Source organism: Alosa pseudoharengus, unplaced genomic scaffold, assembly GCF_046254945.1.
Source record: "Alosa pseudoharengus isolate Yale_2024_CS ecotype anadromous, Long Island Sound unplaced genomic scaffold, YU_APseudo_1.1 YU_APseudo_1.1_scf_2, whole genome shotgun sequence".
NCBI classification, from domain to species: domain Eukaryota; kingdom Metazoa; phylum Chordata; class Actinopteri; order Clupeiformes; family Clupeidae; genus Alosa; species Alosa pseudoharengus.
This window is the reverse complement of record NW_027468663.1, coordinates 52,290,704-52,316,707: the sequence shown is the minus strand read 5'-3', so window position 1 is coordinate 52,316,707 and position 26,004 is coordinate 52,290,704. Positions and strand designations below refer to the sequence as shown.

Here is a 26,004-nt window from a genome sequence, read left to right as displayed (position 1 = left end):
TGAAAAATGGTCAAAAATACTGTGATACTCTATAATACCATTTTCTTGTAGCCTACATCATGTTAATAACAAGAACCCTAGAATTATTAGCTTAGGCTTGGAAACACACTTTGGCTGTAGTTTGTGCCTTATGCATCTCATCAAATGTTGTGGACGTAAATGGCACCCGGCCGTTTCATAGAATGACCCGTTTTAGGTGCCTTGCTCAAGGGCACTTCAGCCGTTCCTAGTTGGGGTTCGAACCAGCAACCCTCTGGTTACAAGTCTGAAGCGCTAACCAGTCCACACTGCTGATAGCTGGCATCCGGGGTAGGCCTACAGCCTACTTTCCCCCTAAATTGAGTTAAATTAAAATAAAAATAATGATAAGAAATCAAATAAAATCAATTTTCGCATTTAGTAGAAATATTTGAAATGGTGCTTTAACGCTCCATCGCCAACTTTTCTGTAGACTTTTTTCAAGGCATGACATTTGAACTTGGCGCTAATAAGTAGTGACGTAGAGCCCAGTAACACATTGAATCTGGCAAGTGTGCACACTTGGCTTAGCCCTTGTCCTTTAACGTTTATCAGGTAACTAAATGCAATTAGTCGTGAAGTGTCTTGTCAGCTTTTATCATTATATACGTTAAAGTCTGAGGAAACTACACACAGTAATTAATCTAAAATACTCAGAGGAGAATGAAACGTTTAGAATTCCCTGAAAGGGTTATCTAGATGGCTAACATTAGCTAACGAGGATAGTTAGCTGAATGTTGCTAGCGTTAGTGTGTTCAAAAGAGAAGTTTAGTCTGGCTCAAAGGGAATACTCAGTTGTTTAATAATGTATGTTCAGGAGAGGTTATTTTCTAGTGTTTCTGACTCGTGTTAATCAAGTGAGCATATAAGTAATTGTCATGTAACGTTACTGTGGGTAATGGTACTAACCTCAATGCTAAGTCCTTGAGGTAGTAAAAGACAGTAAAAGATGGCGTTTGCTAACAAATTGAAATGTCGATCATTCCAACGCTTACAGCTTGTTCGGAGTCACCATAACGTTAGTTATTCTAACGTAACCTGACTCATAAAATGGAAGATCAGTCACACTGTTAAGTGAATTTGGTTTTCAGAAGTTGATTCATTTTCCTCTGAAATGTAAAAATTCAGTTCATTCTTCTGGCATCGTTGGTTAACGTCAGCGTAGGTCCTAGCAGCGATAAAGTTAAGATAATCTTAACCTTAGAAGCTAGATGCTTGCCCAACCTATGACACCTTTAGCTAAGTAAATTAACTAACAGTTTGCAGTTGCAAGAAAATTATAGCGTTGCCGTTAGACAAATGTACAGCTGAATGCAGGACTTCTGACCCACGACCTAGCATATGTGATTGAATTGAGTGGGTTTGACTGTTGAACCAGATGATAGCACCGTTACAGTATGATGCAAGGTGAAGGGAATGGCTGTGTCGAAAATTCATTTTAGTACAATTAATTGCTTTTCAGGATGACTGACATAGAGTTGGTGAAAAAAATGCTCCGGGCTGTACTGCAGTCCAATAAAAATGGAGTGTCCGTATCGAGACTGCAGTCCGACTACAGGACCCTTACTGGGGAGTTTATCCAGCATAAGCAGATGGGCTACCCAAGTTTAGTGGGATTCCTGAGGAGTATTCCTTCTGTGGTACGAATAGAGTATCGCCTTGGCGAGGTAAGAACTGGTGGAACTTTTTTTTTTTTTAAGGTCAAGCATCACGCATGAGAAGTCAGTCTATAGAGATTACTGTAGATGACTAGCATGAATAGTTGACTATTTTGACTGCATTAATTATTTTGCTTTGTAGTTTGGGAAGCATTAGTGTTGCACTCAGCCAGACTTTCACACAGGAGATATGTCAAATCCTCTTCCAAAGTTAATAGCAGCACATGTAGAGTTTCAGTCTGGTTTATCAAGTTTGCTTGTCTTGCAGGAGGTATGCTTTGCTGCTGTGTGTCAGGAGACTGCACACATTGCCCAGTTGATCGCACGACAGCGTGCCCCTAAAAAAACTGGCCGTGCCAAAATGGTCAACTGCCATATGAGAGTGAAGCCAGCATCCCCATTTATGCTCCATGGTAAGAGTGATTCTGTTCAGTCATATATTTTCATGAATAAAAAGCCTAAGTTGGGTCAAGGAAAAATCACAGGAAACATGATTTAGCCATATATTTATTGCTGATATTGTATTTCCATGCATTTAAACCAGTTCTTATAGAGTTGCTGAGATCAGCTGTTGAAATATGCCAGGGCTGTTAGCTTGCAAAAGCACTAAGCACATTCTGCTGCTTGCCCAGCAGGGCAGTCAGCTGATTTCAGGATGTTCCAGAACATTGCATTGCATTCTATTCTGTCCTCTCAGTGCACAGTGACTCTTTCACCTCAGTATGTTGGTGATTTTCACTAGACACTGTTGAGTCACCTATGCTATCCATGCCATTCATGTTTAGAACAAGTGTTTGTTTGATCTCGTTGCTTGTGTAGTGTTGTTTCATCATAAAGATGCAAAATAAAGATTAATATTTATAGAGGAGGTTGAATGTGAAACCTACAGTGTCACACTGCGCTCTGGTCTGGTGCAGTTCATTTGTAAGGAATCTGAGCTATGCCCATTTAATTAGCTGGTGATAGAATGAGGTGTCTCGTGTGGTGTGTGTGTGTGCACGCATGCTTGGCCTCTAAGCCTGGGCAGTGCCCTAGTAACCCACTTTCTGTTCATTTGTGTGAACCAAAGACAGGGTCTTGTAACTTTTTTCACAAGCGATTGTTTGAATGTGACCATGAACTACCCTCTGTGTGGCATAACTAGTTGGCATAAAGAAGGACCAACCACAGACTACTGTTTTTGCATGCTGTTTTTTGTTGTGAGATTTCATGAATTCACTGATTATGCCTTTATGTACTGTTCTGACTGCAGTTGATAAAATTTCCAATGTGCTGAAATAGCAAAGGTTTGTTTCTGGGGATGTCAATCAGAACCTGTGGTTCATGTGTATTTGAAGCTTCTCGGATAGTTCAGCATATAGCAGTGTTTCCCACAGAATTGAATTCCATTTGTGGTGGTTGGTTTGCAGAATTAACTTGAATACAACATTTTTTAACAATTAGGACAGTGTGGTTATGATGCTAACCAGATTTAAGCACAATTTAGTACAACCTGGAAAATCATTGTGTGGTGGTCAAAGTTGATATTGTGGTGGGCCGCCACAAATAAGTCAATGTATGGGAAACACTGTATAGGATGAGGGGCTACAAAGGCTTTCCACCCTCACATTGGTGTCCCCCTCTACAGCAAAGCCCAGAACCTCCCTCAGGCAACCGGGGTACATGAGTCGCCCTGGTCGCGGAGGCTTCTCGAAGCCAGGGAACTACGGCATCCAGAGGCAGATGTTCAACAGCAACCAGCCGAGCGTGACCACTTTCAGACCCACCGCATATCCGGAAAGGTACAGCCAGAGTGCACTGATGAGCTGAGAGCTAACACCCAACCTCTGCTGGCTGTCCACAGATGATGCTAGTATGAGCATGGTTGTGCGTGGTGTCTGGGTAGCATATAAGTAGTGTTCTGCAAGCTTAGCCTTTATTGGTTGTTCCCCAAATGATAGATAGATAGATAGATAGATAGATAGTTTCTTTCTTTCCTTCCTTCCAAGGGGAAATTCAAATGCTCAGGTGACTTGAGTGTGTGCAAGTGTATGTGTGGTGTTCCTCTGCTATTGTCCAGATGCATATACAAGCTCTGTATCTCGTTCTAGACCCAGACTCGCGCTGTCCTCACAGTTCCAGAGAGAGGTGTATGTGTCCAAGAACACCCATCAAAGCAGTGGTAGGTAGGGTGGGCAGCGGGCAGCATCACTGTTTTTGTGAGTTGGGATTGATTCAGTTACATGTGTATTGCCCTCTCCAACTGACATGGATAACTCCACCCTCCTCCCCCCAACTTAATCTAAATATTCTCAGTGTCAATATCTCCACCTCTTCATGGAGGGGCCCTCATTTATTTAGGGACATTTTTTCACACTATTGAATGTCAGTGGTTTCCTGTATAGGCAGTTGGCCATGTGTTAATCTGGACAAACATGCTTAGTCAGCTGTGAATTTCAATTGGGTTAAATGTCAACATGAATGTAAATAAAATAATACATTGTATGTTTGATAATTATGCATGATTATATATCTAAAGCTCATCCCCCCCCTAATTTTATTTTTAATTTTTATTTATTAATTTGTTCGTTGTCTGTCTTGTATGTCTCGTTGTCACGGGTACGCTGGCGACTACGCCGCTCCGTCCGGCATCTTTTGCGTTTGTTATTTCTTAAATGTAGTTCTATGTCTTGGTGTCACGGGTACGCTGTCGACTACGCCACTCCGTCCGCTATTGTCTTTGTTAGTCTATGTGTCAATGACGATGTCTTAGCTTATATGTGGAGCGCTTTGTGTTGCACTCTGTGCACGTTAAATGCGCTATACAAATAAAACTGACTTGACTTGACTCTGCTCCAGGTGTGTCCCCTGCAAGACCAGCTGCATTGGTCAAGGAGCTGACTGCTGCTCAGATCCCGCACCTCCAGGGGCAGATCAAGCAGCTCTTGACAAAGTACAGCAGTGGGGTGTGGCTGTCGAAGATTCCCCAACTTTACTGTGACCTTTTCAAACAGGAACTACATCCCACTGCGCTAAAGGACATGGAGAACTGGACCCACATCTGCTCTGTAAGCAGCCACACTTTACACATGACCTGGGGCCTCATGTACAAAGACTTGCGTGGATTTCATACTAAAACATTGTGTACGCGCAAACCTGAAAAGTATTCCACGCAGCTTTTCTGTATCCCAATTAACGTGAAATTAAGCGTACATGCACGAGCATTACACTCCACCCTCTCTCCTCCCTCAATCACACTCATTTTAATATGCTAACTAGAAGGACATTCGAGAGCGCAGACCTCTGCGAAGACAAAATGGCCTATCCCGCAATATTAATAACAATGAAAACTCATCTGTGGATCCATTCATACTGAAACCTGTTGCAATTTGCAAAGTTTAATAATTGAAATCATCAAATGAATAAAAAGTTTATTTCCAGCGAATGCGAGGTAGAAGTGCTTATCTGACGAAATGGCAAGAATCTTATGTCTTTATATCATCTGTAAAAAACAAAAACAGTAGTGGCAGAGCGTGGCAGTGGCTAGGCTGAGACCGTGGCAGAATTATTGGTCAGTCTGCAAGTAGGTGACAGGGTTCGCATAACTGGGTTAAATGCATTTGGACCATGACAACATAACTGCATTTATTAAAAAAGCATTAAATAAATCGTGTCCAAGTACCACGCATCGTGCACCCGAATGGAATAAACTCAGTTGATCCAGGCCACCTCGCCACAACATTACGATTTCTGGATCATATCCCTATATTTGCACACAAGTGTGACAATAATGCGAATGCTTACTCAAGGAAAGTCAAAGTAGCCATGCAATCAATCAGGGAAATATCTTTTATTCGCACTTATTAGTCAGCCTATCTATTCACATGCATGATCCTGTCCCATATGTATTTCTTTTAAAATAAAAACTATCGGAGATATGAAGGGAAAACACCCGGCAAATGTTAAGGCTTGGGCAAATGCGTGAAGCCGACCCCATTTATCACAGGTTTTGTGGAAAGCTCTTCAGAATCTGAAATGTTTGATAAGCCAGTCATCAACAATCGCGTAACCAAATATTGGGGCTGTGTAGGCTGTTTCACATTCCCTTTTAATTCTTATCCTCTAATAAGTCTACAGTTGTCATCATAGATAGGTTGTTGCATAACTTAGTAGAATTTGCGCATGTTCAAGGATTAAAGTTCTCCGTCATAGGACGGATTTCCGTCAATTTGATTTTAGAAATGTCATATTTGAGATCGATGCAGATCCGATGAGAAAATAAATAGGAGGGGGGGAGGGGACTATCACCTTTGCTTTTCCAAAGAACACGTATGGAGGACTATAACGGTCTAAAAGTTGGATTATAGTGAGATGGATTACATTAAAGACAGCTGATTAGGTTGGCCAATCCGTTTAACTTTTTTGGATATGATATTGTGAGCTCTAGGCTATGTGCGAATTCGGAGAAGAAGCGTAGGCTGTGTTCTTTCCGTGCATCAATGTAGACAATTTCTTACTATCGCGAACTCTTGTCAGGGGAGGTCATTCATTTTGGGTGTCACCTATGACTTGAACAGATAGCCTTCTATGCCACCCGATGTAGGCTACTATTATTGTTACAGTTTTTAATCAATGCAACTAACATTATGTGTAAAGCGACGCAATATAAACCGTAGCCTATGCAATTTATTATCCCGTCTGTTATGACATGTACAACAATGTTTTTTCACAATTTGCGACGGAAGGTTTTGACTGAGCGTGTTAGCATAAAAAAAAAAATATCACTGTCATCATCGCGAACTGTTGAAAGGGGGTCAGTCTGTTTGTGACGCACAGACAGCCTTGTAGCCTATTTTGCTTAGGCCTCACTTTTAACGACAGTAGGTTGTTAGTGTATGTTGACAAAAAATAACCATACAATTAAAATAGTCAACTTAAAACTTTGCTATAAAATACTATTAATTTGTAGCACAAAACCATAAACAGTAGGCCTACCAGAACCTCGCATATTAGCGTCATGATTTGTGTGCGTCTATTTGGCAAGGCCATGGCTGTCATGGGTGCGTTGTTGCTAAAGGAAGACAGGTGTCAAAAGTTAAAAAATAAATGGAGATGGGCAGTTGTTGGAAACGGGGGAGAATGGAAACATGGTGTAAAGAAGTTAAAGTGCCAGGGGTTTGCTTTTGCGCGGTTCGCTGCAAGAAAATTGTTTATGGATGCAATAGGAAAACGTTTTAGCACGCCACCAATCAGAAGACCGCCATAAGGTTAACAAGAACAAAATCTCCCCTTTAAACACTTTTGGCCTGAAGGTGTGTTAAAGCCTTTCTACAATATTGCTGCAGTAGAAAAGAACAGCAATGGCTAATCAGCAATGGTCAGGGATGGTACTAAAATATATTTTTGTTCATCAGGAAAACTCAATCTCAATCAAGAACACTCTCAATTCGCCTTATTCACCTGGCGGCCATTGGCGGCTAAAACGAGGCTACAGGGTACACAAACCATAGGATTGTTATGTTCTATGCATTCACCTGTAGGTGGCATTAATTATATAGTAAGTGTACCCTGTAGCCTCGTTTTGGTTTAAACAATGGCCGCCGTGTGAATAAGGCTAATACTCCATTTACTTTGCTGTTTGCATCTTTTTGTACATTTAAAACCAATAGGTCGCGACCGCAAAAGGGGTGCTATCTCTATAGGTAGATATGAACAACGTATGACTTATGGCCTGAAAAAAGTTCAGTCAAACGATTTTTTTTCACTTTAATCCCTGCATGTTGCATGTCCAAATTTAGAAACATAGGCCTATTTTCGAAGTGTTATCATTTTTAATAACCCACGTTTCACAATATACTGTGCAAATAAAAGCCTAGACTCGCGATCAACTAATGTTGTTGCGCTGCATTGCCTCTAAGTGTCGCCAACTGACGATACACATTGGAAATGTGCGTACGCCAGACATGAAGTTTGCGTGGAGGACCGCACATTATCGCGTTCAAGTCAGTCTTCGTACATCCGGATGTGAGCGTGAAAAATGGCGTACGCAGCATTTTTGTGCGTACGCAAGCTTTGTACATGAGGCCCCTGGACACTTCTCCACATTGGATACATGTACTTTCCATTTTGAATGTTCTGAAGCCTCTTTCTTAGACTTCACTACTGATTAGTCTTGAAGTTGGAGGAAGAGCCCTTTTAGTTTGAAACTGGCAAATAACATAAGTTAATGAGAGCTTTTTGTTTTGCAGTTTAATTTGTGTGACTTGAAATGTATCTAATGTATTCCAAAGGTTGAGAAGCCTGGAAGCAACAACATAGTGGATCGCCTTGTGTATCCCACCCTAAACATCCCCTCAAAGCCCACTCCAACGCCCACTGCTAAACCCCCTCCTTCTCAAATCAAACCCACCTCCCCCAGCCCCAAGTATTCTCTCCTGCCCACCCCTCCTCAGAGTCCGGTGGCTCTGTTCCCATCCTCCACGTGCACGTCCCCGCTGCCCTCTGGGCCGGTGGTGGTGAGCGCTGACGTGAAGCAGAAGCTACGGGAGCTGCTGGAGAAGTACAGTAACGGCCTGTGGGCTCATGCACTGCCCAAACTCTTCCAGGTAGGCCTGCATCCTAGCCTGGCCCGCCTTTACCAAAACCATAGTTGCTATATAAGTTAGCAGCTTTGTTGGTTGCAATGCAATTTCCCATTGCCAACTAACTAGGGTTGGGGCAGCTGTGGCCTACTGGTTAGCGCTTCGGACTTGTAACCGGAGGGTTGTCGGTTCGAATCCCCGATCAGTAGGCACGGCTGAAGTGCTCTTGAGCAAGGCAGCTCACTGCGCCGGGATTAGGGTGTGCTTCACCTCACTGTGTGTTCACTGTGTGCTAAGTGTGTTTCACTAATTCACGGATTGCGATAAATGCAGAGACCAAATTTCCCTCACGGGATCAAAAGAGTATATATACTTATACTTACTTATACTTATACTAAGTTGTTAACAGGTTAGCAACTATGGTTTTGGGAAATGCACCCCTGGTGTGAATTCCATACAGCTACACAAATGCCATGTTTATTATTCTTTCACTAAAGCAAAGGTAAACGGTTTGTCTAAAACCTCTGAAATAGCTAGTGCCAAGTCGGCAGATACTGTATGCCTTGCAAGCACCAACGGCAGCATTTTTGCAGTTTGTTTAGTTGTGAATCATTGTGGTTATTCCATGGCAATCGAAATTGTTGCTAAGTGCCAAATTGAGAAGATTCATGTTTTTTGGACGAAGATTTAAGTTTTTTTGAACTTAACGTTCAAACCTTCTCCTCTAGGAAGCCTATAGGACCTGCTTCCCAGTCCAGGTGCTGTCAGACCTCTCTGTCCTGAGTGACAGTTGTGTGATTGAGTACCCCATGCCTGACAATAAGAGAAAGGCCATACTCTACGCCCTGCCTCCTGTGGATGAGGGCAAGCACCAGAACTCTGGGGCCCCCCAGCGGAAGCTCTTCCATCCAGTCACCAACTCCCTGGTGCCCCCTCTCCTCCTGCCCAGAGAGGACTACCCATCAGTGCTGGTTGTGGAGGCTCTCTCTACTAACAGCCTGGTGATCAGGTAGCCCCTGCTCTCACTCATCAGTGCTGAGCCATTCTACTCATGTCCTGCTTATCCAGTGTGATTTAAAGCAACACCAAAGAACTTTCCCTCTGTCGCACGCACGCTATTTGTTTATCCAGCACCGGCTTTGCAAATAACGATGTCCACAGACAAGGTAGAATATGTTGCAAGATTTATGAAAGTACGATGTATTGCGACATCAGATGCAAGTTAAATTTGCTCATTCCATCGAACTACAGACCCGCTACCCGATCTGGCAAACTTACATAGTGCGGTTATAGCCGATAGAGGGCCGCAAAGCGAATGCAGAAGTGCCGTTCACCCTGTTACAAGTTGATGAACCACTGAATCGATTTTGGAAACATTATTTTAAGGTACAAAAAACTCTTTGGTGTTGCTTTAAGCAAGTGCTCCTTCATAAATGTCAATGAAAATAAAAGTAAAGTTTTACAGGAAGTCTGTTTCTGGTGCTGCAGGTATATCGGCGAGTCGTACTCCCAGGCCCAGGAGGCCATGGAGGACTCCATGAGGGAGTTCTACAGTGTGAAGGGCAGGAGTGTGGCGCCCCCTGTGCTCCTGGCCAACCGCCTGTATGCAGTGCGCGTGGAGGAGGAGGAGGTGCTGAGGGCCCAGGTGTGCGAGGTCGCTGCTGACAAGGTCAAGGTAAGCAAGCGTTAGACAGATTATCCTCTGCTTGCTAGCGTCCACTCTAGGAGTGTGTGGCGACCAAGTTTTTATAGTTTAATTTCCCTTGCCAGAACCTCAGAGTGCCTTCTTTTTGTTATTTATAGGCAGATTACCCTCGGAAGCAAATCTGCATTAGACACTAATTGTTCTAGATGAACAGAATGTCACTTTAACAGTAGTGGCTCTGGTGTTTTTAAATTCTAGAGAATTTCTGAATAGTATGACTCATGAATGATCCATGATATGTATTTATTATGTATTTGTAAGTGGCATCTGCCAAAGCCCATACACATATGGGTTATCCATAATAATCCATTATCCATTTTCTGATATACCCCCGTCCTCTAATATTGATATTGCTCTGCTGTAGTTTATGGCCCCAGATATTCACTCACTCAATGTTCCTGAAACCTTGATTTCAGTCATGTTGATGGTTTTTACAGAAATGTTCATGAATTCCTATTTGAATGTAACATGGTGTCGTGTCTGGGCCGGTGTTTTGCAGGTGTATTTTGTGGATCATGGCTTCAGTGAGCTGGTGGGCAGAGATAAGATTCTTCGACTCGATGAACAGTTCCTCAAGCTTCCTTTTCAGGCTTCCACCTGCCGCCTCGCAGGCAAGCTCCTCCCTACAGTCTGATGCACCTGCGACAATTAGTCGCAATCCCCTGTCCTAATGTTTTGTATTATATTAAATCTAAACAGGGAAGTCTGTTTGTGTCTAATTTAGACTTTTGGGAGTTTAGTATGTAAGTGATTAGATTGGAGCAGCCAGGCTATTCAGGTCATTTTTATTTCAACGTAGACCGCTATTTTCTGTCTTCGACAGTTGATTGTGGTAGACAAGTTTGTGATCAATTATAGTAGGTTGAGCATGTGCATTGAGATACTTAATCTTGTCCCATTTTGAAAGTCATGTTGATGGGCCTTCTCAGTATTAGTATTATGCGTATTGTGGAGTAAATGCATGACTTGTGTTTGTGTGCTTCAGGGCTCAGTGAGTTCCACACAGACGCGTCAGTGCTAAAGGTGCTTGAGTCGCAGGTCTGTGGCCACATCCTCCTGGCGGAGGTGGTGGACCGAGGAGAGGTTCCATTGGTGGTACTGTATGACACGTCACAGGAGGACGATGTCAACATCAACGCTCTCTGTCTCAAGTCTCTCCAGGACAGCGCTATGAGCCACCCTCTCCAGGTGAAACTTTCACCTGAAATCTGTCACATGGCTCCAGCCATCAATTTTATGTTACCCGTTTTTGTGATTTGAGACGTGAGCCTTTCCTGATATGTTTTCTTGTGTTTGTAGGTGAACAGCACTTACCTGAACGTCTCAGTCACAAATGTGTGCTCGGATGGAACGATATTCTGCCAGGTTCCCTGCCGGGGTCTTGCCAAACTGAAAGCACTGTTTGAGAAGATTGAGTCCTTTATCTCATCCCAGGTAATACTATGCCTTGATGAAGCAGTTGTTCAAACTTGTTTTGCCAAAATCTGAAACATTTTTTGTTGATTTCCTTTCTAAAAAAAGAACTCAAAGGCAGCAAATAAATCATATGAACATTTATTTTTTGTAAAATGCAGACAAAATGACAGTAGTCTTTGACCTGTATGTGCATGTCAGCAGAGCTATCAGCTGTGTTGGTATTTGACAAAAGGCCTCCATAATGGCAAACTAAATTATGTTCTCATTGTCATACAGGCTGCTAGCAGGCTCATAACACCTTTGGTAGACAGCACTGCTTAAAATGTGCATTTTCAAACAATGAAAGGCAGGCAGTGTTATCCAGAGTTCCTAAATGTTTAAACTTCTGTCAATATGGACATTCTATATACATTCTTAGGTAATCCACAATTCAATTGTACAGTTCACTTTACAGAAACCAATATCACCAAAGTAAGCTACAGTCAAATTCAGATTTACCAGCATGTTAAAGAGAGGTGAAAGAAAGTGCTGGCCATGAGGTCCGAATCACTGGCATCAAACCACTGTAACTTGTACTGTGGTCTGAATATGTGTCCATTCCTCGTTTGCTTTCAGACTACAGGTATTTTGACACAGGTCTCATAATTCATGTTATATGTCTTCATAATTGATGTTATTGAGTAGCTATTTTTTTACAAATATTTTTACTGTTCAATCAATTTTTGATTGTATTTGATTGTATTTCCAATCTTTCCATATAGACGCCTGTTCCAAATATAAGCAGGTTGAGTTCGGTGACTGAAGTAAATAAAGCCTGTGCTATTAATCTAGTTTCCACCTCTATTATATGATTTTTTTGTTTCCATCCTCAAAAGCTCATTTTGAAACCACTGAAGGAAATATTCCTTTGAAGCTGCACATATACGGTAGTCTATGCAAATGAAAAAATACAATACTAAAATAGTCATTATGATGGTATTGTCATTTTGGTTATCTCTCAGGAGATTCAGGATTTTCTATCACACTTTCTTTTTATGTGGTGCAGTCTGTTCTACTGCTTTCACAGTGATGTAAAAACAAAGCAAAATGTAGGCCTTGTCATCTGACGCTTGATCTTCTGTGTTTTGCAAACCAGGGGAGCTCAGAGCTGCTGGTGGCCAAGCCATTCTGTGGGAAGATTTGCCTGGCGCGCTACCAACGCAAATGGTCTCGGGTGGAGGTAGGGGGAAGAAGCCCCACACCCTTCTGCCGATACAACATTGTCTTACCTATCTATCTGCTGTTTCTATCTCTCCATCAGTCACACACAATACAACATTGTCTTACCTATCTATCTGCTGTTTCTACCTCTCCATCAGTCACACACAACACGACATTGTCTTACCTATCTATCTGCTGTTTCTACCTCTCCATCAGTCACACAATAACAATCATGTGAACATTGATGTAGATACTGGGTGTTGTTTGCCAAATGTTTTGTTTCTGTATGTTCCTGGGATGTTGCGGTGATTGGACCTCAGATCACTAACCTGCATGGCAGCCGTGTGCTCGACATCCTGTTTGTGGATATGGGCCTCCCTGCCTCGGTGGAGGTGATTGAGCTCCGAGAGATCCCGTCACCTTTCTTGCCAGACCTCATCACCATCCCATTCCAGGTCAGACTGAAGCGCGTGGACTTATCTGCTATATGCCACAACACTGGGGGCAGCCGTGGCCTACTGGTTAGCGCTTCGGACTTGTAACAGGAGGGTTGCCGGTTCGAACCCCGACCAGTAGGAAAGGCTGGAGTGCCCTTGAGCAAGGCACATAACCCCTGTTGTTGCAGGCAGCTCACTGCGCCGGGAATAGTGTGTGCTTCACCTCACTGTGTGTTCACCGTGTGCTGAGTGTGTTTCACTAATTCAAGGATTGGGATAAATGCAGAGACCAAATTTCCCTCACGGGATCAAAAGAGTATATATACTTATACTTATACTTATACTTATACTGGAGATCAGTGCCTCTCACACGCCTCCTGGTGGCCTGCTCAGGAATAGCAGAGAGGCTGCATGGAGTGCAGAGATTTGTTTTAGTTTGCTAATCCACTGTGCATGTCCAATTATCAGCCTCTGTATGTTGAATAATACCTATTATTACACTGCTTGGTTGAATTTCCCATTGTCCTACGTAATTTAGAACGACTATTAACCGTATGTTATTTGCACACCTATGAAGTAGATCCATTTTTTTTGGCCGTATCACACTTGTATATTAATTCGCCGAACTCGTTAAGTTTAAATGAACTGTCACGTTGCATCCGAGCTGTAAAATGCAGACGTTCAGAACATGGCAACATTGTAGCATATGATGGAGGTGGTTTTAAGCTAGATGGATGACAGCAGGCTAAGTAAAATAGCGATGTTTCAAAACTAAAGTTCATTAGAATCTTGGGATATGCCCGCTTGACAACGGGAGAGATAGAACTAACGACTGGCATTTGGCCGTAGCAACCATCCATTTAGAACTAGTAACGGCAGTTTGTCCTGTAAGTTGAGAAATTAGATATGTGTCGGAAGAAATTAGTTCTACAAACAAACAGCGATTAAAACGTTAAAATTGTAACAGGAAATGAACACAACGCAAGTGGCAACAGTGGAATAAGCGGGATAATGGACTCCACGGTGGTCTGTTCACAGAAATTAATGCATTTATGAGGTTTAAACAACCTCGACCGTGCATTAACTTCTGTGAACAGACCACCGTGTCGTCCATTATCCCTTACATATTATTTACTGTGAAATGAGGTAGACATTGACTGCATTAGCAGTCTATTTAGCATCTATTGTTGTCCTGGACAGGTGATGGACTCCCTAGAGGTGTTATCAGAACAATGCATGGGTGACCCGTAAGTGGGAAAGGAGGGACTCAAAGACAAGGGAATTAAATGGACTGTGTTGGCGACATCATGTAGGTTTTGTCTTCATGCTTTTCCATGCTCTATCTCTTTGAAGGCCTTTAAGTGCGGATTAGAAGAGTTGTCTGTGGGCGAGGGAGTATGGAGTCCAAACTCAATCATGTGGCTCAGAGATACTGTACTCAACATGACTGACTGCAGTATGAGGGTGAGGTCCTTGCACACAAATGCACTCGTACATGAGTGGGTGAACTCCATGTTTGCTTCCTACTCTAATGTCCATTGGTTCATGCAGAATTGGAATATGTCAACGTCAGAAGATGTAGATAGATAGATAGATAGATAGATAGATACTTTATTGATCCCCAAGGGGAATCATTTAAAGTCAGAAGAATAAGAAGTAATTTAGAAGTATACAGACATCACTCATTCCTCAATCAGTGTGCTAACCAACACAACAGACATTGTGGCGGACGCATCTCTAGCATCTGTTGTCCATTGCAGATCGCGCGGCTGGATGAGTCCAGGCTCGTGCACATCTACTTGTTCCCCTCCAACAGCTGCCAGGAGGTGGCCAGCAGCGTCAACCACCAGCTGCTGAACTCTGACCTCTGGAGCCCTGCACCTCCACCCGCCCCGCCCCGTGTCCGCTCGCTGGCTGCCGGGGACGCTCCTCTGTGCGAGTCCTCCGACAGCTCCGTCATGCCGCCCGTGCTGGACATGCCACAGGTGGGCCAGAACATAGACGTGTTTGTGTCCGTGGCCTGCCACCCGGGCCACTTTGTGGTGCAGCCGTGGGAGGAGCTGTACAAGCTGATTGTGCTGATGGGCGAGATGATTCTCTACTACAACCGTGTGCAGGACAACAAGACCCTCGTCGTGGAGAAGAACCTCATATGTGCTGCCAAGGTGGAGAACAAGTACGTTGAAACAACTTTTGTGAGCAAGTTGTAAGGTCAAGGCATTTGCATGGCTCTTAGGTTGGGTAGCTTCCTAGTTTTAGACCAAAACTCCATCATGCTTCTTCACAAGGTATGTAGCAGGCTATGCCATTTCATTGTAGCAGCTTATACATTACTTGCATCATTGTGGGAAGTACCGTATTTTCCGGACTATAATTCGCTCCGGAGTATAAGTCGCATCAGTCAAAAAATGCGTAATGAAGAGGAAAAAAAAACATATAGAAGTCTCACTGGACTATACGTTTAGAAACTGTATTTCACGAAATCCAAGACCAAGAACAGACATTTATTCTGGAAAGGCAAGTTATTCAACTACACAATAGCACACAGAACAACAGGGTGAATAGGTGTCCGGTAGGTATGTTAACGTAACGCAGTTATTCAGCTACACTATATAGCCAGCATGATGTTGGTTAGCTTGGTGACAAGGAAATTAAAATATCAGTTCCTGGTTGCACAGTTTGTTGTGATGTCTTCTTTCTGCCAGATGTGGAATATTAATGATGATTAGACGTTTGTTTGCTTACCCTCGTTTGAACTGCCGTTGTCCTTTGCTGTGTAATTTGTTAGCTAGATGTTAGCGATTAGCGACATGCTAGCGATTAGCGAAATGCTAGCGGTTGGCAGTGTTGGAACATGGGAAGTGCCTGGGAAGCTGAATAGGCTAAATTAACATAACAAGCCAGCTAGTCACAAGCCTAGAGTGCCCTCTCGCGGCTGTATATGGTAATGTTACCTTGGTTAATGCAGAGATTCATACGATGGCCCTGAGGTGCAAACCACAACCGCAAATCGAAAACCACAACCGCAAATCAAAAACCGCAACAGCAAATCGGGAATCACAATGACATTAACAAAACTGGAAATAGTCTCACAAACTCCCATACAGTAGGTGGCAGTATACACTAAAGAAAGTTGATAGCCACAGATGCACAGATTCACTTTGTGCACACCTGTAAATATAATGTGTTTGACATCTCTTGAGAGACTTGTACAAATTATACAGATGTAGTTTCGTAATGTTTTGATAAAGGAGTTGAAGATTTATCCCGACGTCTGATTTTGTTTTCCTGTCAGTCTGTTAAGTCAGTAGGCTAGCTTGTAGGCTTACTTGTTTGCTATTAGCCGCTAATGTAGCTAGTAGCTCCAATGGGGGACTTTTACCAGCCAGTTTTAAGAAAAGCAGTAGGCTTACTTTGTTTCCCCCCCCCCTAGCCTTCATGTCTTTCCCCAGATAGGCTACATACAAAACATCATTATATGTCTATATAGTTGGAGGATAAACAAGTGGCATTCTATGCAATTGGCCGATATGGATACTGGATGCTCTCTTAACCTACAGAGAAGCACATCTGTAAAGATTCTTGATTACTAAGCAATCTAACCTATCGAATCTGAGGTGACCATAGTGGTGGCTTTCTTAATCTATTTAAATATTTTTAAGTTTTTAAGACATTAATACATTTTTTATTACACTGAATCACATACTACATATATAGTTTTGTTTTCGCATGGGCTTCCTCCGTAAAAGAGACTAGCATTTAACTTCACAGCCTGCAGTTAAAATCCTTAAATTAAAAGAGGCTAAAAACCCAATAAATCTGCCACACCTTAATAGCCTAATATAAGAAACCTTGCGCTATTTCCATTCAATTAGGCAGCACTAGGCTACACCACGAACAAGCTGTGAAGTTTTTGCGTTTGTACAACTTTTATGACGGGGCATTTAGCTTTACTATCAAATGTCAACATAGCATTGTAGTGTAGGCTATGCACAATGTTACTCTAGTAGGCTATGGCTTAAAGGGCCTGTCACATTACACGCGGCATGCGTTATGAAATGCATTATAGTCAATGGCTTGGACGCGCAAGAACTGGTCTGCCGCTGCGCTCAGCAAAGCGCAGCGCAAGCGGCATTTTGCTGCTTTGCCGCTCTTGCGCGTGCCGCGGTCAAAGTCCAATCAGGTTGAACTTTGACCGCAGCGCGCTGTAAGTCGTTGGTATTTTGCGCTGAGCCCAACGGCAAGCACAACTAAAATCTTTGGGACGTTACCTCACCCAAGAGCAACCTAGCGGCGAGCGCAGCGCATACTGTGTACAATGTGATAGCCCCTTTTGTTTCACTTTTAAAACGGCAGCAAAAGTGGGATATAGTGCAACTGCTTACCCAAAAACAATATACCTCCATAACTGTGGATTTAATCGTTTATGTGGATAACTTTCAGCGGACTAAACAAATTAAAGGTAAGATTTTGTTTTCACAAAGCTAGCTGGTTCGTTAAATGGCGAAGCATATTACAGCCAAGTTTTAACGTAAACGTTTCTTCAGTTACGAGCAGGACTTTTTTTTATTTTGCATTCATTTGCATTTGCAAAAGCTACCCTAATATGCACAAGATCCCTATACAGATTTGAGGGAGCTGCAGCTGTTAGCATCAGCACTGTCATATAACACAGCGGGCACAGTGATGAAGGATCGTGTAAAATCCCTATCCCCAGAGTGTCAAACCAAGCTCTCACTGATGCATGATCACTTTTCAAATTGCTATTTTCTGACATGATGAGCACAGCTATTCCCCGGTGCTTCTATCTGTCTGAATATCATATTGAGGTCTTTAGCCTAGCATCTTAATGCTGTACTCACAGCACGGTGAATTACAACGATGACAAAATGCTGTTCATGTTTATGAGTTCATAAGCCTAGTTATTTATTGAAGGACTTACATGTCACGTTTTATATTTTATTATCATCACTCGCATTACATGTGTAGGTAATGTTACGATTAACTTACAAGCCCATCATGAGTTAAACTGGAGAGATGTTAGAAAACTTTTAAACTTTTTTATTCTCCCTGCGACACATTACTAGGTAACTCACTAGCTCAGATCAGTGAAGAATGGCTACTACAATAAGCGAGGCAGAGCTAAGCGGAACGAAATTCATCTGGCGAGAGTCAGGTTACATGACCTCTTGACTATAGAGATTTATGTGCAGGCCTTTTTAGAAAGCCAAGTAATTTTCTTGAAAATAGCAGGAAGATTGTTTCTAGATTATATCTGTTGCCAAAGTGATAAACAACTATATTCACAGATAATTCATAATTCTGTTATGTGTTGTGTATGAGTCAGGGATTTCCAAGTTTCGTGTATTCATCTAAGATGGTCTTGCCTTGTAGATTTACTATAATGCAGTTCCTTCATTTGTTGGATTCTTTGCTAAGTCTTTGCTGGTCAGAACACTCAAATGAAAAGACACTAGGTTAAGCAAGCGAGAGAGAGTGTGTGTGTGTGAGTGGTATTCCATGGAGCGTGATCCCTGCCCTGTTGAGCAGGGTTGCCTGTTTAACCCCTGGCCTCTCAAGGTGATGATACATGGGGCAACTTCTTGAGCAATGTTGCTGGGCAACCACATAACCAGTTCCATTTATTCTGATTGGATAATCATAACTTGCTTACTGATGACTAAAGTTCTCCAGAAAAGAAACTGTTGCCCAATATCAATGAGAACATGCCAGAACCACAATAATGAGGAACATTGCCCAGCAACATTGCTCAAAAAGTTGCCCCATGTATCATCAGCTTCAGAGTTGGCAGGTTAGGCGATGACCTGTGGATGTTGTCTGTCTGCAGTTGGCATCGTGTGCTGGTCAAGGGGGTGTTGACCAACGGGCTGGTGTCTCTGTATGAGCTGGACTACGGCAAGCACGAGCTGGTGAGCAGCAGTCAGCTCCGACCGCTCATCAATGAGTTCAGACAGCTGCCTTTCCAGGCTATCACTGCTGAGCTGTCAGGTAGGAACAGCACAGATGCTTCTGTGGTCATCAAGGCTTTGGACATTTTGAGAATGAATAGTTAATGGATGCTCAGTTTTATTATGTGATTTATAAAGGATAAATTCAAGACCACAATAGCAACTTGATTTATTTAACATGTTGCCAGCATGTTCCAATATATATTTAGTTGAAGAGAACTTTTAGCTTCGCCTTTCTGTTGGTCACTCTTTATTTTTATTTGTGTTTTGTCCTTATTCTTTGCTTTCCTGCCTACATGTCCTGGTGTTAGGTGTGACCCAGAGCCCGTGGTCTGAGGAGGCTGCCATGGTGTTCCGTAACCATGTGGAAAAGAGGCCGCTGGTGGCCCGGGTGGAAGCCGTGCAGGATGCTGCCTGCCCCTGGGACCGGAAGATAACCGTCTACCTCGTAGACACGTCACAGGACCATAGGGACATCTGGGTGCACAACCTCATGACAGAGTTCCTGGATGAGCTCAGCAAAGCTGCATAAATCCCTTAACCCCTGGAAGGCAGTGGCCAGGAACACTGCTGCCATGAGGGCAACATGCATTATATGCACACCATTATGTTCAGATGTTGATGTTACAATTCTGTTGGTTTGTGATTCTTTGTTTGCCTGAAGTTTGGAACAGGTCATCATTTTGCGCAAAATTAACTTCAACTTTATTATTCTTTTTCTTTGTGTGTGTGTGTGTGTGTGTGTGTTTACTAAGTGAAGGAACTTGGTTCCATAAAATATTTGATTTTGGGGTTTATATTTTTGTATCAAAACAGTAATTATTAAGTTGTGTAATAATGTGTCCTTATTTTTTAGCACTTTGTTTGCTCTCGTTTTGTCTGTATTTCACTTTCGCAATGTTGAGTTAGTGGTGAGAGATGATACCTGTTGACCATATCTGTTTTTAGTAAAATATTCCATGTTGCCCTCTTTGGTATTATTATAACATCCGTACTATCTGTATTAAATACCAAACCAACATATGCTGCAGAAATGTCATTCTTGTGTCGAGTTTTAAGGTGTAGCCTAGGTTAAATGTTAATGTTTTCTTTCTATATATACAGAAGTCTTCAGATTGGCTAGTTATCCCCAACGTAGAGTAGCCTACCGTGAGTACGTATGAGATGGTGACATCACTTGACTGACGCGAGTACGAGGGGCAGTACACTTCTTCTCAGGGCTACTTTGTCGTAGATACAACTTCTCGACTTGCCTGCCGCTGTATGGGACACTGCCAACTTGAGGGAAATCCTCTTTGTCGATAACGTTCTGACTGTGAATGTTTAGTACTTTTGCGAAGTATTCTTTCAGTAGAACGGTTTCATTTGTGTATCTAGAAAACTACTTGTTTGTTACATGAAGCGCTACATTTGTGTGACCTGCCGGCAACGAAAAGGAACCATATCTGGTCAAACTATTCAGCTGTCACTAAGCGGGACCCGCTATCTATAAATAGCCTGGAACAAGCAGCGGCGGTGGTAAGTGACTCCAATATAACCTTTGTTTCATCGGCAAACGGCGGTATATTATTTGTTTCATAGTGATTTTGGACAAATAACGTCAGCGTTAAAGTTTACGCATAGAAACCCTAAAAGTAAAATTAACTTTTTGACTGAACTTTTACAGCCTAGATCAGGTTCTTAGACAGTTTGTTGGCGTTGAATCGCACTCACTGGTCGTAACTCAGTTTTAAATGGTAGTCTCAAGTACTGGATATCCTATGCCTTCACCTGGAGTAGATATACAACATAAATTGCAGCTCAGTTTGGAAGGCATATGCATTCATAGGCCAGTGGGTCAAGTATTCTCTGCCACCTTTACTTTCTGAAATATAGGGGTTCTGACCGAGCTTGCCATTTTGAAATGTAGGCTATGCAAGTTTGAAGTGAGAACTAAATAGGAATATAGCTCAATGCTCAACAGTGGTCTTGAATGCATTCTGTAGATTTTCAATATTTCCTAAACTACTCATTTGACTAATTAATGCAGCAGTTTGGCTTAATGTATGGCATTAGGCTCTCCTTGCATTGCATGGAGGGTAGCTCCCTCCCCATAAACTCACTCACTGTCTTATCTATTTCTAAAAAAGCCAGACAAACAAACCTTAATTTCAAAATAGAAAATAAAATGTGTGTGTGTAATGGGGTGTGAGTTCAGCAGGGACATATAGAATTACCAGTAAGTAAACACTAGTCCTGCTGCCTGAAGGATGTATAAGACCTACTGTAACTTGCATTCATAATTCACATGTTGCAAGCATTAGACTTGCATAACTTCACAGCAAAGTTCCACGAACATCAAAACTTGTCTGTCAAACAGATTCAGACGTGTGATCCAAAACTGTGAGGGATCTCAGCGCTGCTCTCTGCACTCCCCAGGTCCCCCCCCCCCCCCTTACTCAAGCTGGTCTGGGCAGTCTGCTGCCGGTGTTGCGCCAGAGGGTAGTCATTGGTTTTGTGCCCCTAACTGGCTCTACACTGCTCCAAGCATGGCCCTGCAGAAACAGATGGAGAAGTACCGGGACGTGGACGAGGATGAGCTGCTGCAGAAGCTGTCTGAGGAGGAGCTGCAGAGGCTGGAGGATGAGCTGGAGGAGCTGGACCCTGATGTGAGTACTAGCAGGGCCTCGGATGGCCACCCAGCAGCTTGGAGCTCAGAGCTTTGCCCTCTTGTGCTTTCCCCCTGTGTCTCTTGCACTCTCTCACACACACTTATAGCATGCCCTGAGTGGACTGGGGGAAATTATATGCTTTGTAGTTGATGTCCATTTATTTTTTACTTGTAACATTGCTATTCTATGTATTTTCTTTAATGCAAGGTTTTCAATTTGAGTGTTCACTTTCTTGGCTTGTGTGATGTTTTAGATTAAGTTTGGCATTGCAAGTAAACTGGTCCTCTTGTCCTAGATCATTAACACCACGACACTTAACCATGGTCTTATTGTTGGCTCTTTAGCCACGAGCAGCACTGCCAAATGACAGACCATGAAGTGTGAAACAAATGCAAACTGTTTTAAAGTGGACTTGTGACTCCTCCACTGTTTGGGCTCTCATTTCTCGAAGGTTAATCTGGCAGGGATCTGCTTTCGCCAGTGCTGTGCACTGAGTGTCTGTTTTGGTTTGTGCGGGGGTGGGAAGTGACTAGGAAGTGATGAGGAGTAGAAGCCTAGTGTTAAAAGTTTTGTCAGCAGTGTACCAGCAGACCCAGCCCCCCACTTGCCTGTTTTCCATGCACACGGCACTGCTTCATGCCAGACCTTCACCCAAACTGAAACATGAACGTCACATATGTATGAATTTCTATTACTTTAAGTTAGTTGTTGTTGTTGTTTTTTATTCTATTTGTTATACAGTATTTAGTTATTTTATGCTGTGCAGTGGCCTACTGATAAGTCTTTTTTAAACTTCACATGAGGTCTGTCAGTGGACAGTGTTAATGGCATGGACTGTGTTACTGGCATGTCTTATCTGCTGTAAACCTCTGTCATATGTCTGACTTTATCTGACGGTATTCTTAGGAGCACTTATAGACTCCACTGGTGATATGGAGTTGACTGGAGACCTGTTTATTTTTAGCTTGCTTTACATCTCTCCTCTTCCATGTCTTTTGAAGTTTGTGGGGATGGGTTTTTATTTGGGGAATTACAGATATTTGACTAATGCCTCTAATCAGAGTGTTTTAAACTAACTGGATTTGATTAGATTAAAAGTGTAACTGGTAGTTTGTAACAGTTTTGGTCACTGGATTAAGCTGATCTTGTTTGTCACCAGAATGCTTTGCTGCCTGCCGGCTACAGACAAAAGGACCAGACCAAGAAAGCTCCTACTGGAAACTTCCAGAGAGATGACTTACTGGCTCACTTAGAGAAGCAGGCCAAAGAGCACCCAGACAAGGAGGACCTGGTTCCCTTTACAGGAGAAAAGAGAGGTGAGCCTACTGTACATGAAAGCAATCACACTTACTGTATGTGCATTGCAAATCCAATGCATGACCCCAACTCTCACTGGTGATGGAGAGCACCACGCTTTCATACTGGAGTGAGTCATCCTGAAACGAACGCCTGCATCCCATCTCTGAACAGTAATGTCAGATGGAAGAGCCGTCCAGCCTCCTCCTCTGCTCACCTTCACGTGTCTTACCTGCTGGCCATCCCTCCCTTGTCATGGCCAGTCGTGCTGATCTGTGTCCTCCATTGTCTCCCCCTCCTTGACCTTCCCACTGCCTGCCCTCCTCTATGTGCGCTCCATGACCTCACACTCTCCGCCCACCTGTCTGTGGTCATCTGCATAATCCACAGCTATGAGAGTGTGACTGCATGACGCTGTTTGCTGGATGCCACAGATGTCTGTCTGTAACACTAGACGGCCTTCAGTCCATTTGTCCTGCAGGGCTGGACCTCTTTGGGACTCCCCCCCCCCCCCCACCACCACCTGTGGGCCCTGCCAACTGACCAAACCCCACCCCTGCCCTCACATTGCCCACAAGCTCCACACTGGACCAGGCTGGTCTAATGGGTGGACATTGTGGGCCGTCTGGCCATTTCACACCATTTCTAGGCAATAATTGAGTGTTTCACAGTGCTAAGGAGTATGCGTTGATGCATGATAACACTGATATGTGATTGAGCAGCCCAAACACAATGTTAGACGGATCATTTTGGTTAGTCGAGACTGTGATTTGTATGCCTCTATGCTCTTGAACATTCCACTACATTATTATATTTGACTTATTTGCTCTTTTTAAACAAAAGCATCAGGATGTACTGACAGGCCTTAATTATGAAATATTATGAGTTCATTTAAATAAGAAGTTAAGTTCTGTGAATGTGCCTGAATGAAATCTGTCTATGTTGTGCATCCCTTAGGGAAAGCCTGGGTGCCTAAGAAGAAGGTGGTAGACCCCATCCTTGAGAACGTGACACTGGAACCAGAGCTGGAAGAAGCCTTAGCAAACGCCAGTGATGCTGAGCTGTGCGACATAGCTGGTAGGAAGAGTAAATCATTATAAAGAGTCCTGGTGAGCACAAGATGTAATGGCTATATATCCTGATGACCAATCTTTCCACCATGATCCCTTTTCATCCTAACTGTATGCCCCCCTGTGTGTGTATATATCTCCATGTGTTCCGTGTGTGTGTGTGGGGTGTGTATGTGTTTACCTTTTCAGTGCTCCTTTCCTTCTCATGTGCCCTTCATCCTTCCATCATCTCCACTCTTTCCATCTCCATCCTGTCCATCTCCCTCTCCGTCTCCCAGGGCGGTCACCAGGCCGCGTCTAACCCACAGAGGACCCTCCGCCCTCCCACTGCAGTAATTAACATCTCCTCTAAAGTGCATAAAGGCACATAGTGGCGTTGGTGCTTGTGGAAGGTCCTAGGATTTGGTTTTGATGAGCACAAGATGACAAGGGGTCTGCGCCTGAAATTGTAGCAATATCAATGTTTGACCTACATTTGTATTACTCTTATGTGAACATTTGACAAAAAAAAAAAGCAAAGTGTGTACTACTGAAAATGGCAGCTTGAGCAGTGTTTATAATATTATTAGTAGTCATGTTGCCATAATATAATTAAAAGTCTCCTAAAGACTAACAGTTTCTCAGTGTTTCTTATGATCCAGGGCAATCTCCAGTCTTCCTGTGCTCCTTGACAAACATTGGCAGAGCGGTAACTCTTCAATTGAAGTCTGTCTTTGGTGTTAGATATGGACACGTTACGCTTCCCTCTGACATAATGCGTATCAAATATTGCCATGCTTCTCGGCCTGCATGTTGGAGTGTGCCCTGATGTTCTCCTGGCTGCGTGTCTTGTTGGCTAACGAGTATTTGTTTCCTGACTATGACTCACTGAAAAGTGAATACACGGATACCAAAAAGGGTCAAATGGAAGAGAGGAGACTAAAAAAAGCTTTGTGTTTCAAATTGTTGGCGAGGTGGTTCTTAAACCCTCAGTGTCCAGTTGTACTGTATACTTTCAATGCCTCTCTGTGTGGCTGGCTCTTCATTGAGTCTCGAACATTTAAATGAAACTACATAGCCCCATAACTTTGGAGTTATAAATCTAACAGTTTACTCTCTGTGCTGAACACTGCCACACTGCTCCTTTGAAAATGGACTTTGTTACGGCAAGTCATGATTGAGAATGTTTACCTTCTTGCAATGTGAAGTACTACATTTGTTGCTCACTGTTTTGATGAGTTACCAGGAGAAGGAACTCGTAGTTCTGATTGCCTTCAACTTGATGTAATGCTGTTGGCATGGTTCTTTGCTTTGCATGTTGGTCTCAAAAGGCACTGTAAAAACTGCTTATCTAACCTAGTGTTATTAGTCTTACATTAAGATCAAAAGAGACACCTAGCACTTTCTCGTAAAATCATTTGACTTAGTTTAATAAGAGTTTGACTTAAGACATCTTCTCCAGAAAACAAGCATATTTGGCTGCCAGTGCGTTAAGCAACATCAAATTTGGCTGCTAGTACATTAAGACGCCTTAAAATAAGTCAAATTCCTATTAAATTAAGTCAAAATGATCTTACGAGAGAGCGTTAAGTAAGTGTATTTATACTAAAAACAATACCATCTAGATTTTTTTTAATCTTAATATAAGATTAGTAACACTTAGATTTTATTTTTTGCAGTGTTAACCAAAACCGATGAAATCCAGCCATGATTTTTGCCTGTAAAAATGTATATAGATAGGATCCCACCTCACAGTGCAACACTGGCATAGAAAGCAGAAAGACTAGAGGAACTGTTTGGTGCTATAGATATGATAACAAAAGCAGAAAGACTAGAGGAACTGTTTGTTTCTATAGATATGATAACAAAAGCAGAAAGACTAGAGGAACTGTTTGTTTCTATAGATATGATTCCAAAAGCAGAAAGACTAGAGGAACGGTTTGATGCTATAAATAGTCCTCAGGAACGTCCTTAACTCACTTTTGGGTAATTGAGGAGATTGATAGTCATACTATTTATCCCCCGGGGAGAAGAAATACTCTTTT

The 26,004-nt window shown here is 42.7% G+C and overlaps 2 protein-coding genes across 5 annotated transcripts in view; both read left to right on the top strand.

Annotated features, from left to right (window-relative positions):
- The first annotated feature begins 1,481 nt into the window (after positions 1 to 1,481).
- Positions 1,482 to 19,495, top strand: tdrd7a (tudor domain containing 7 a). The gene is made up of 17 exons (XM_076293328.1): positions 1,482 to 1,685; positions 1,945 to 2,089; positions 3,304 to 3,457; positions 3,767 to 3,837; positions 4,515 to 4,723; positions 7,946 to 8,260; positions 8,965 to 9,245; positions 9,725 to 9,911; positions 10,441 to 10,552; positions 10,927 to 11,129; positions 11,241 to 11,375; positions 12,493 to 12,576; positions 12,878 to 13,012; positions 14,348 to 14,458; positions 14,755 to 15,170; positions 18,843 to 19,003; positions 19,275 to 19,495. Exons 1-17 carry the CDS (start codon positions 1,482 to 1,484, stop codon positions 19,493 to 19,495), a joined length of 3,144 nt encoding a protein of 1,047 aa, XP_076149443.1.
- A 1,891-nt stretch (positions 19,496 to 21,386) lies between these two features.
- The window catches only part of tmod1 (tropomodulin 1), a 10,774-nt gene continuing 6,156 nt past the window's right edge, over positions 21,387 to 26,004 (top strand). For all 4 annotated transcript variants that reach the window (XM_076295491.1, XM_076295489.1, XM_076295487.1 and 1 more), the window contains exons 1-3: positions 21,387 to 21,611; positions 22,774 to 22,930; positions 23,868 to 23,987. In XM_076295491.1, the coding sequence (XP_076151606.1) occupies positions 21,492 to 21,611; positions 22,774 to 22,930; positions 23,868 to 23,987 (397 nt within the window). In that variant the 5' untranslated portion in view covers positions 21,387 to 21,491. The remainder of the gene's footprint in view (positions 21,612 to 22,773; positions 22,931 to 23,867; positions 23,988 to 26,004) is intronic.